Genomic DNA, 11,760 nt, shown 5'->3' with positions numbered 1-11,760 from the left:
TACCGCACGGAGGTCCCCCCCAACCGCACGGAGGTCCCCCCCCCCCCACAACCGCACGGAGGTCCCCCCCCCCCCCACAACCGCACGGAGGGTCCCCCCCCCCCCACAACCGCAAAGAGGTCCCCCCCCCCCCGCCAACCGCACGATGGTCCCCCCCCCCCCCAACCGCACGGAGGTCCCCCCCAACCGCACGGAGGTCCCCCCCCAACCGCACGGAGGTGTTCCCCCCCCCCCCCACCACAACCGCAGGAGGTGTTCCCCCCCCCCCCCCCCCCACAACCGCACGGAGGTGTTCCCCCCCCCCCCCCACAACCGCACGGAGGTGTTCCCCCCCCCCCCCCCACAACCGCACGGAGGTGTTCCCCCCCCCCCCCCCCACAACCGCACGGAGGTTCCCCCCCCCCCCCCACAACCGCACGGAGGTCCCCCCCCCCGCACAACCGCAACGGAGGTCCCCCCCCACCCCACAACCGCACGGAGGTCCCCCCCCACCCCACAACCGCACGGAGGTCCCCCCCCACCCCACAACCGCACGGAGGGTCCCCCCCCCCCCACAACCGCACGGAGGTCCCCCCCCCCCCACAACCGCCGGAGGTCCCCCCCCCCCACAACCGCACGGAGGTCCCCCCCACCCCACAACCGCACGGAGGTCCCCCCCCACCCCACAACCGCAACGGAGGTCCCCCCCCCCCACAACCGCACGGAGGTCCCCCCCCCCCCCCGCAACCGCACGGAGGTCCCCCCCCCCCCCCGCAACCGCACGGAGGTCCCCCCCCCCCCCCCACAACCGCACGGAGGTCCCCCCCCCCACAACCGCACGGAGGTCCCCCCCCCACAACCGCACGGAGGTCCTCGCCCCCCCCCCCAACCGCACGGAGGTCCCCCCCCAACCGCACGGAGGTCCCCCCCCCCACAACCGCACGGAGGTCCCCCCCCCCCCCCACAACCGCACGGAGGTCCCCCCCCCCCCCACAACCGCACGGAGGTCCCCCCCCCCACAACCGCACGGAGGTTCCCCCCCCCCCCCACAACCGCACGGAGGTCCCCCCCCCCCACAACCGCAAAGAGGTCCCCCCCCCCCCGCCAACCGCACGGAGGTCCCCCCCCCCCCCAACGCACGGAGGTCCCCCCCCCAACCGCATGGAGGTCCCCCCCCAACCGCACGGAGGTCCCCCCCCAACCGCATGGAGGTCCCCCCCCAACCGCACGGAGGTGTTCCCCCCCCCCCCCCACAACCGCAGGGAGGTGTTCCCCCCCCCCCCCCCACAACCGCACGGAGGTGTTTCCCCCCCCCCCCCCCACAACCGCACGGAGGTGTTCCCCCCCCCCCCCCCCACAACCGCACGGAGGTGTTCCCCCCCCCCCCCCACAACCGCACGGAGGTGTTCCCCCCCCCCCCCCACAACCGCACGGAGGTGTTCCCCCCCCCCCCCCCACAACCGCACGGAGGTCCCCCCCCCCCCCCCCCACAACCGCACGGAGGTCCCCCCCCCCCACAACCGCACGGAGGTCCCCCCCCCACAACCGCACGGAGGTCCCCCCCCCCCCCCACAACCGCACGGAGGTCCCCCCCCCCCCCCACAACGCACGGAGGTCCCCCCCCCCCCCACAACCGCACGGAGGTCCCCCCCCACAACCGCACGGAGGTCCCCCCCCCCCCCCCCCAACCGCACGGAGGTCCCCCCCCCACCCCAACCGCACGGAGGTCCCCCCCCAACCGCACGGAGGTCCCCCCCCAACCGCACGGAGGTCCCCCCCCAACCGCACGGAGGTCCCACCCCCCCCCCCAAACCGCACGGAGGTCCCACCCCCCCCCCCCAAACGCACGGAGGTCCCACCCCCCCCCCCAAACCGCACGGAGGTCCCACCCCCCCCCCCCCCAAACCGCACGGAGGTCCCACCCCCACCCCCCCAAACCGCACGGAGGTCCCACCCCCCCCCCCCAAACCGCACGGAGGTCCCACCCGCCCCCCCCCACAACCGCACGGAGGTCCCCCCCCCCCCCCACCGCACGGAGGTCCCCCCCCCCCCAACCGCACGGAGGTCCCCCCCCCCCAACCGCACGGAGGTCCCCACCCCCCCCCAACCGCACGGAGGTCCCACCCCCCCCCCAAACCGCACGGAGGTCCCACCCCCCCCCCCCAAACCGCACGGAGGTCCCACCCCCCCCCAACCGCACGGAGGTCCCCCCCCAGCCGCACGGAGGTCCCCCCCCAACCGCACGGAGGTCCCCCCCCCACCACAACCGCACGGAGGTCCCACCCCCCCCCAAACCGCACGGAGGTCCCACCCCCCCCCCCCAAACCGCACGGAGGTCCCACCCCCCCCCAACCGCACGGAGGTCCCCCCCCAGCCGCACGGAGGTCCCCCCCCAACCGCACGGAGGTCCCCCCCCCCACCACAAAACCGCACGGAGGTCCCACCCCCCCCCCCAAACCGCACGGAGGTCCCAACCCCCCCCCCCAAACCGCACGGAGGTCCCACCCCCCCCCCCCCACAACCGCACGGAGGTCCCCCCCCCCACAACCGCACGGAGGTCCCCCCCCCCCCACAACCGCACGGAGGTCCCCCCCCCCCACAACCGCACGGAGGTCCCCCCCCCCCCACAACCGCACGGAGGTGTCCCCCCCCCCCCCAACCGCACGGAGGTCCCCCCCCAACCGCACGGAGGTCCCCCCCCAACCGCACGGAGGTCCCCCCCCAACCGCACGGAGGTCCCCCCCCAACCGCACGGAGGTCCCACCCCCCCCCCCCCAAACCGCACGGAGGTCCCACCCCCCCCCCCCCAAACCGCACGGAGGTCCCACCCCCACCCCCAAACCGCACGGAGGTCCACCCCCACCCCCCCAAACCGCACGGAGGTCCCACCCCCACCCCCCCAAACCGCACGGAGGTCCCACCCCCCCCCCCCAAACCGCACGGAGGTCCCACCCGCCCCCCCCCAAACCGCACGGAGGTCCCACCCCCCCCCAACCGCACGGAGGTCCCCCCCCCCCAACCGCACGGAGGTCCCCCCCCAACCGCACGGAGGTCCCCACCCCCCCACAACCGCACGGAGGTCCCCCCCCCCCCACAACCGCACGGAGGTCCCCGTCCCCCCCCCCACAACCGCACGGAGGTCCCCCCCCCCCCCCCCCACAACCGCACGGAGGTCCCCGTCCCCCCCCCCACAACCGCACGGAGGTCCCCCCCCCCCCCCCACAACCGCACGGAGGTCCCCCCCCCCCCCACAACCGCACGGAGGTCCCCCCCCCCCCCCACAACCGCACAGAGGTCCCCCCCCCCCCCCACAACCGCACAGAGGTCCCCCCCCCCCCCCACAACCGCACAGAGGTCCCCCCCCCCCCACAACCGCACAGAGGTCCCCCCCCCCCCCACAACCGCACAGAGGTCCCCCCCACAACCGCACAGAGGTCCCCCCCCCCCCCCACAACCGCACAGAGGTCCCCCCCCCCCACAACCGCACAGAGGTCCCCCCCCCCCACAACCGCACAGAAGTCCCCCCCCCACAACCGCACAGAGGTCCCCCCCCCCCCACAACCGCACGGAGGTCCCCCCCGCCCCCACAACCGCACGGAGGTCCTCACCCCCCCCCCCACACCGCACGGAGGTCCCCCCCCCCCCCCAACCGCACGGAGGTCCCCCCCCAACCGCACGGAGGTCCCCCCCCAACCGCACGGAGGTCCCCCCCCCCCACAACCGCACGGAGGTCCCCCCCCCCAACCGCACGGAGGTCCCCCCCCCCCCCCCAACCGCACGGAGGTCCCCCCCCAACCGCACGGAGGTCCCCCCCCCAACCGCACGGAGGTCCCACCCCCCCCCCCAACCGCACGGAGCTCCCCCCCCAACCGCACGGAGGTCCCCCCCCCCCCACAACCGCACGGAGGTGTCCCCCCCCCCCCCCAACCGCACGGAGGTCCCCCCCCAACCGCACGGAGGTCCCCCCCCCCCCCACAACCGCACGGAGGTCCCCCCCCCCCCCCCAAACCGCACGGAGGTCCCCCCCCCCCCCCCAAACCGCACGGAGGTCCCCCCCCCCCCCCCAAACCGCACGAAGGTCCCCCACCCCCCCCAAACCACACGGAGGTCCCCCCCCCCCCAACCGCACGGAGCTCCCCCCCAACCGCACGGAGGTCCCCCCACAACCGCACGGAGGTCCCCCCCCCCCCACAACCGCACGGAGGTCCCCCCCCCCCCACAACCGCACGGAGGTCCCCCCCCCCCACAACCGCACGGAGGTCCCCCCCCCCCCCCCCCCAACCGCACGGAGGTCCCACCCCCCCCCAACCGCACGGAGGTCCCCCCCCAACCGCACGGAGGTCCCACCCCCCCCCCCAAAACCGCACGGAGGTCCCACCCCCCCCCCAACCGCACGGAGGTCCCCACCCCCCCCCAACCGCACGGAGGTCCCACCCCCCCCCAACCGCACGGAGGTCCCCCCCCCCCCCCCCAAACCGCACGGAGGTCCCACCCCCCCCCCCAACCGCACGGAGGTCCCCCCCCCCCCAACCGCACGGAGGGTCCCCCCCCAACCGCACGGAGGTCCCCACCCCCCCCACAACCGCACGGAGGTCCCCACCCCCCCCACAACCGCACGGAGGTCCCCCCCCCCCCCCCCACAACCGCACGGAGTCCCCCCCCCCCCCCCACAACCGCACGGAGGTCCCCCCCCCCCCCCCCACAACCGCACAGAGGTCCCCCCCCCCCCCCCCCACAACCGCACAGAGGTCCCCCCCCCCCCCCCCACAACCGCACAGAGGTCCCCCCCCCCCCCCACAACCGCACAGAGGTCCCCCCCCCCCCCCCCACAACCGCACAGAGGTCCCCCCCCCCCCCCACAACCGCACAGAGGTCCCCCCCCCCCCCCCACAAACCGCACAGAGGTCCCCCCCCCCCCAACCGCCGGAGGTCCGCCCCCCCAACCGCACGGAGGTCCCCCCCCCCCCAACCGCACGGAGGTCCCACCCCCCCCCAAACCGCACGGAGGTCCCACCCCCCCCCCCAAACCCGCACGGAGGTCCCACCCCCCCTCAACCGCACGGAGGTCCCCCCCCCCACCACAACCGAACGGAGGTCCCACCCCCCCCCCCAACCGCACGGAGGTCCCCCCCCCCACCCCACAACCGCACAGAGGTCCCCCCCCCCCCCCACAACCGCGCAGAGGTCCCCCCCCCCCCCCACAACCGCACAGAGGTCCCCCCCCCCCACAACCGCACAGAGGTCCCCCCCCCCCCCACAACCGCACGGAGGTCCCCCCCCCCCCCACAAAGGTCCCCCCCCCCCCCACAACCGCACAGAGGTCCCCCCCCACCCCACAACCGCACGGAGGTCCCCCCCCCTCCCACAAAGGTCCCCCCCCCCCCCCACAAAGGTCCCCCCCCGCCCCACAACCGCACAGAGGTCCCACACCGCACAGAGGTCTCCCCCCCCCCCCCCCAACCGCACAGAGTTCCCCCCCCCCCCCAACCGCACGGAGGTGTCCCCCCCCCCCCACAACCGCACGGAGGTGTGTGTCCTCCCCCCCCCCCCCCACAACCGCACGGAGGGCCCCCCCCCCCCCACAACCGCACAGAGGTCTCCCCCCCCCCCCCCAACCGCACAGAGTTCCCCCCCCCCCATCCGCACGGAGGTGTTCCCCCCCCCCCCCCCACAACCGCACGGAGGCCTCCCCCCCCCCCCCACACCGCACAGAGTCCCCCCCCCCCACCCCCCACAACCGCACAGAGGTCCCCCCCCCCCCACAGAGGGTCCCCCCCCCCCACACACCGCACAGAGGTCCCCCCCCCCCCCCACAACCGCACAGAGGTCCCCCCCCCCCCCCCCCCACAACCGCACAGAGTTCCCCCCCCCCCCAACCGCACGGAGGTGTCCCCCCCCCCCCCACAACCGCACGAGGTGGTGTGTCCTCCCCCCCCCCCCCCCACAACCGCACGGAGGTGTGTGTCCTCCCCCCCCCCCCCCCCACAACCGCACGGAGGTCCCCCCCCCCCCCACAACCGCACGGAGGTGTTCCCCCCCCCCCCCAACCGCACGGAGGTCCCCCCCCCCCCCCACAACCGCACGGAGGTCCCCCCCCCCCCACAACCGCACGGAGGTCCCCCCCCCCACAACCGCACGGAGGTCCCCCCCCCCCCCACAACCGCACGGAGGTCGCCCCCCCCCCCAACCGCACGAAGGTCGCCCCCCCCCCCCAACCGCACGGAGGTCCTCGCCCCCCCCCCCAACCGCACGAGGTCCCCCCCCCCCCACAACCGCACGGAGGTCCCCCCCCCCCCACAACCGCACGGAGGTCCCCCCCCCACCCCACAACCGCACGGAGGTCCCCCCCCCCCCCACAAACCGCACGGAGGTCCCCCCCCCCCCACAACCGCACGGAGGTCCCCCCCCCCCACAACCGCAAAGAGGTCCCCCCCCCCCGCCAACCGCACGGAGGTCCCCCCCCCCCCACAACCGCACGGAGGTCCCCCCCCCCCCCCACAACCGCACGGAGGTCGTCCCCCCCCCCCCCCCCCACAACCGCACGGAGGTCGTCCCCCCCCCCCCCACAACCGCACGGAGGTCGTCCCCCCCCCCCCCACAACCGCACGGAGGTCGTCCCCCACAACCGTCCCCACAACCGCACGGAGGTCGCCCCCCCCCCCCCCCCCCCAACCGCACGGAGGTCGCCCCCCCCCCCCCCCAACCGCACGGAGGTCGCCCCCCCCCCCCCCCAACCGCACGGAGGTCGCCCCCCCCCCCCCCCCCAACCGCACGGAGGTCCCCCCCCCCCCCCCACAACCGCACGGAGGTCCCCCCCCCCCCCCCACAACCCGCAACGGAGGTCCCCCCCCCCCCCCCACAACCGCACGGAGGTCCCCCCCCCCCCCCCACAACCGCACGGAGGTCCCCCCCCCCCCCCCACAACCGCACGGAGGTCCCCCCCCCCCCCCCACAACCGCACGGAGGTCCCCCCCCCCCCCCCCACAACCGCACGGAGGTCCCCCCCCCCCCCCCCACAACCGCACAGAGGTCCCCCCCCCCCCCCCACAACCGCACAGAGGTCCCCCCCCCCCCCCCACAACCGCACAGAGGTCCCCCCCCCCCCCCCCACAACCGCACAGAGGTCCCCCCCCCCCCCCCCACAACCGCACAGAGGTCCCCCCCCCCCCCCCACAACCGCACAGAGGTCCCCCCCCCCCCCCCCACAACCGCACAGAGGTTCCCCCCCCCCCCCCCACAAAGGTTCCCCCCCCCCCCACCCCCACAACCGCACAGAGGTCCCCCCCCCCCCCCACAACCGCACAGAGGTCCCCCCCCCCCCCCCACAACCGCACAGAGGTTCCCCCCCCCCCCCCCCCACACCGCACAGAGGTCCCCCCCCCCCCCCCACAACCGCACGGAGGTCCCCCCCCCCCCCACAACCGCACGGAGGTCCCCCCCCCCACAACCCGCACGGAGGTCCCCCCCCCCCCCACAACGCACGGAGGTCCCCCCCCCCCCCCACAACCGCACGGAGGTCGTTCCCCCCCCCCCCCCACAACCGCACGGAGGTGATCCCCCCCCCCCCCCACAACCGCACGGAGGTGATCCCCCCCCCCCCCAACCGCACGGAGGTCCCCCCCCCCCCACACGGAGGTCCCCCCCCCCCCCCACAACCGCACGGAGGTCGTCCCCCCCCCCCCCCCACAACCGCACGGAGGTGATCCCCCCCCCCCCCACAACCGCACGGAGGTCCCCCCCCCCACACGGAGGTCCCCCCCCCCCCCGACAACCGCACGGAGGTCCCCCCCCCCCCCCAACCGCACGGAGGTCCCCCCCCCCCCCACAACCCGCACGGAGGTCGTCCCCCCCCCCCCCACAACCGCACGGAGGTGATCCCCCCCCCCCCCACAACCGCACGGAGGTCCCCCCCCCCCCCACACGGAGGTCCCCCCCCCCCCCCCACAACCGCACGGAGGTCGTTCCCCCCCCCCCCCACAACCGCACGGAGGTGATCCCCCCCCCCCCACAACCGCACGGAGGTCCCCCCCCCCCCACACGGAGGTCCCCCCCCCCCCCACAACCGCACGGAGGTCCCCCCCCCCCCCCAACCGCACGGAGGTCCCCCCCCCCCCCACAACCGCACGGAGGTCCCCCCCCCCCCCCCAACCGCACGGAGGTCCCCCCCCCCCCCCCACAACCGCACGGAGGTCCCCCCCCCCCCCACAACCGCACGGAGGTCCCCCCCCCCCCACAACCGCACGGAGGTGATCCCCCCCCCCCCCCCCCACAACCGCACGGAGGTGATCCCCCCCCCCCCCCCCCACAACCGCACGGAGGTCCCCCACCCCCCCCCCACAACCGCACGGAGGTCCCCCCCCCCCCCCCACAACCGCACGGAGGTGATCCCCCCCCCCCCCCCCCACAACCGCACGGAGGTCGCCCCCCCCCCCCCAACCGCACGGAGGTCGCCCCCCCCCCCCCCCCCAACCGCACGGAGGTCGCCCCCCCCCCCCCCCCCCCCAACCGCACGGAGGTCGCCCCCCCCCCCCCCCCCCAACCGCACGGAGGTCGCCCCCCCCCCCCCCCCCCCAACCGCACGGAGGTCGCCCCCCCCCCCCCCCCCCCAACCGCACGGAGGTCGCCCCCCCCCCCCCCCAACCGCACGGAGGTCGCCCCCCCCCCCCCCCCCCCAACCGCACGGAGGTCGCCCCCCCCCCCCCCCCCCCAACCGCACCGAGGTCGCCCCCCCCCCCAACCGCACGGAGGTCGCCCCCCCCCCCCCCCCCAAACCGCACGGAGGTCGCCCCCCCCCCCCCCCCAACCGCACGGAGGTCGCCCCCCCCCCCCCCCCCCAACCGCACGGAGGTCGCCCCCCCCCCCCCCCCCACCGCACGGAGGTCGCCCCCCCCCCCAACCGCACGGAGGTCGCCCCCCCCCCCAACCGCACGGAGGTCGCCCCCCCCAACCGCACGGGAGGTCCTCGCCCCCCCCCCAACCGCACGGAGGTCCTCGCCCCCCCCCCAACCGCACGGAGGTCCCCGCCCCCCCCCCCCAACCGCACGGAGGTCCCCCGCCCCAACCGCACGGAGGTCCCCCCCCCCCCCCCAACCCAACCGCACCCACCACAACCCCCCCCAACAGTCCTGGCTAATTGTCCAGTTGGAGCCTGCCAGCAGAAATCCATTTAACACTTAACAATGAGTGCAGAATCATAGACCAATAAAGAAACGCTTCTTTGAATTGCATAAGCTTCACTATGCCCTGCTAAGCTACCTTCAAATTGGCTGTGGTCTTACATTGGTTGCCATCCAAAGAAGTTGAAAGGTTTCTCAATTTTCCAAAAGAGAAAAAAATTAAGATTTCAATCAATTTAATCCAGCTTTTATTTGAGGTTGTGAAAGTACTAATTAACCCCACTGCATTGCCACAATCACAATGACCAAATCCAAAATTACATTAATACAGCATCGAATATAATATCGCCTTTTGTAATCTGATCAGAATCTACCAACAATATAATTGCCATCTTCTGCCAAGTCCAGACAGGTGAAGGAGTGAGATAGGAGATAGCCTGACTACCAGACCCATGATGTGGAGATGCCGGTGATGGACTGGGGTGGACAAATGTAAGGAATCTTACAACACCAGGTTATAGTCCAACAAATTTATTTTAAAATTTACCAGACCCAGACAGGGAGCGAGATACGGATGGCTTGACTTCCATGGTCGGACAGGGTTTGGGAGATGGGATCAGTTTACACCTTGATGGCCAACATTTGCTTTGCTGCTAACGAAAACCTCTAAATGCCTCTAAATCATGAGAAAGTACCAAGAGAAGAAACACTCTTTAAACATAATAGATTTCTGCAGTCAAGTTTACATTTAAAAATCTACAGACAGCCCACTCAAAAACCCAAACTGTTGAATTAAAAAACTGGATGGATTGTAATTTAAACCAGATGAATTGAATTGATTTACCGGCATTAAATAAAGGGTGGTTTTCCAATATCACCGAAGCCTCCTCCACCGCGTCCAGTGCACTGCCTCCCTGCTGAATAAGGCGATAACCCTCAAGTGCTGCATTCCTCACTTCCAGCAGACACACTTCCTTACGATCCTCCGTGTACCTTCCAGAACCTCCATGCACGACCACTACAGGATTCATCATGGGCTCCTTTCAATATACTTTGACAAACACTTCTGAAAGATTTAATACAGCATCTAACATTTGCAGACAGCAAGGAAACATTTTATATCCATAACTGAATCTAATAATAAAACATATTATAAAGGGATCTTGTTTAAGACAGTTCACTAACTACTACACCCGAGGAGAAATTTTCCAACTGCAAGATAGGTTTGCCGAATGTGGTTGGATGTATTCCTGGAGATTTGATCACATGACAATTGATCGATCACATGACAGTTGATAAGTAAAAGTTGGGAGTCCGCCCCTGTACCTGTCTCAGCTCATCTGCTGCTGAAACCCTCATCCATGCCTTTGTTACCTCCAGACTTGACTATTCCAATGCTCTCCTGGCCGGCCTCCGTTAATTTGAGCTCATCCAAAACTCTGCTGCCTGTATCCTAACTCGCACCAAGTCCCGTTCATGCATCACCCCTGTGCTCTCTGACCTACACTGGCTCCCAGTCTGGCAACGCCTCTTAAAATTCTTATCTTTGTGTTCATATATAAGCCCCGCCACTCCTTATCTCTATAACCGCCTACGTTCTCCGAGAGCCCCTGCGCTCCTCCAATTCAGGCCTCTTGCACATCCCTGATTTCCATCACTCCACCAGTGTCAGCCGGCTGGCCTGCCTTATCTTCAGCTAGCTGCCTGGGCCCTAAACTCTGGAATTCCCTCCCTCAGCCTCCTGACCACACTGTCCTCCTTTAAGACGTGATGTGGAGATGCCGGTGATGGACTGGGGTTGACGATTGTAAACAATTTTACAACACCAAGTTATAGTCCAACAATTTTACTGACATTCTCAAGCTTTCGGAGGCTTCCTCCTTCCTCCTTCCACATTCACCTGAGGAAGGAGGAAGCCTCCTTTTTGAGACGCTTACCTGTTGACCTGTCCGAATTTCTCCTTATGTGGCTCCGTGTCAAATTTTGTTTGATACCATTCCTGTGAAGCGCCTTGCGATGTTTTACAAGGTTAAAGCTGCTGCATCAACCCAAGTTGTTGTTGATGATTGCCAGGGGAATGCGAACATGTCCGCGCACGCGCGTTGCGGGTGCCGGTCCGCGCACGCGCGTTGCGGGTGCCGGTCCGCGCACGCGCGTTGCGGGTGCCGGTCCGCGCACGCGCGTTGCGGGTGCCGGTCCGCGCACGCGTACCGCTCCTCGCAGCCGGTCCGCGAAAACTGAGCACGAACAGCAGGTGGAGGAGTGAAAAGGGGGCGCGCGCCGGGGGGCGGGGGCGGAGCGCGGGGCGGAGCGCGGGGGCGGGAGAGTGTGATCCAGGTCTAAAGAGGTCGGGGAAAGAGAAGGAGAACAGGATCCAGAGAGGAAATTGGATCACGTTATCGCCCTCAGTCGCCCCCCCCAACCTTAGACCTGGATCAACTCCCCCCCCCCCCTCCGATCTTAGACCTGGATCAACTCCCCCCCCCCACAACCTTAGATCTGGATCAACTCCCCCCCCTCCGATCTTAGACCTGGATCAACTCCCCCCCCCACACCTTAGATCTGGATCAACTCCCCCCCCTCCGATCTTAGACCTGGATCAACTCCCCCCCCCCACAACCTTAGATCTGGATCAACTCCCCCCCCTCCGATCTTAGACCTGGAT

General features: G+C 71.5%; 1 protein-coding gene across 2 annotated transcripts in view; it reads right to left on the bottom strand.

Moving 5' to 3' along the window:
* Nucleotides 1-11,216, bottom strand: part of asrgl1 (asparaginase and isoaspartyl peptidase 1) — a 64,117-nt gene extending 52,901 nt beyond the window's left edge. For both annotated transcript variants that reach the window (XR_010962880.1, XM_067984185.1), the window contains exons 1-2: nt 11,033-11,216; nt 9,940-10,161 (exon numbers count right to left, since the gene is read on the bottom strand). Coding sequence is in view for 1 of the 2 variants with exons in the window: in XM_067984185.1 (XP_067840286.1) it covers nt 9,940-10,129 (190 nt within the window). In the remaining variant the exon portion in view is untranslated. The remainder of the gene's footprint in view (nt 1-9,939; nt 10,162-11,032) is intronic.
* Between the last annotated feature and the right edge of the window lie 544 nt (nt 11,217-11,760).

This window comes from Heptranchias perlo, chromosome 5 (assembly GCF_035084215.1).
Source record: "Heptranchias perlo isolate sHepPer1 chromosome 5, sHepPer1.hap1, whole genome shotgun sequence".
In the NCBI taxonomy this organism is placed as follows: domain Eukaryota; kingdom Metazoa; phylum Chordata; class Chondrichthyes; order Hexanchiformes; family Hexanchidae; genus Heptranchias; species Heptranchias perlo.
This window is presented reverse-complemented; position numbering and strand designations above follow the sequence as displayed.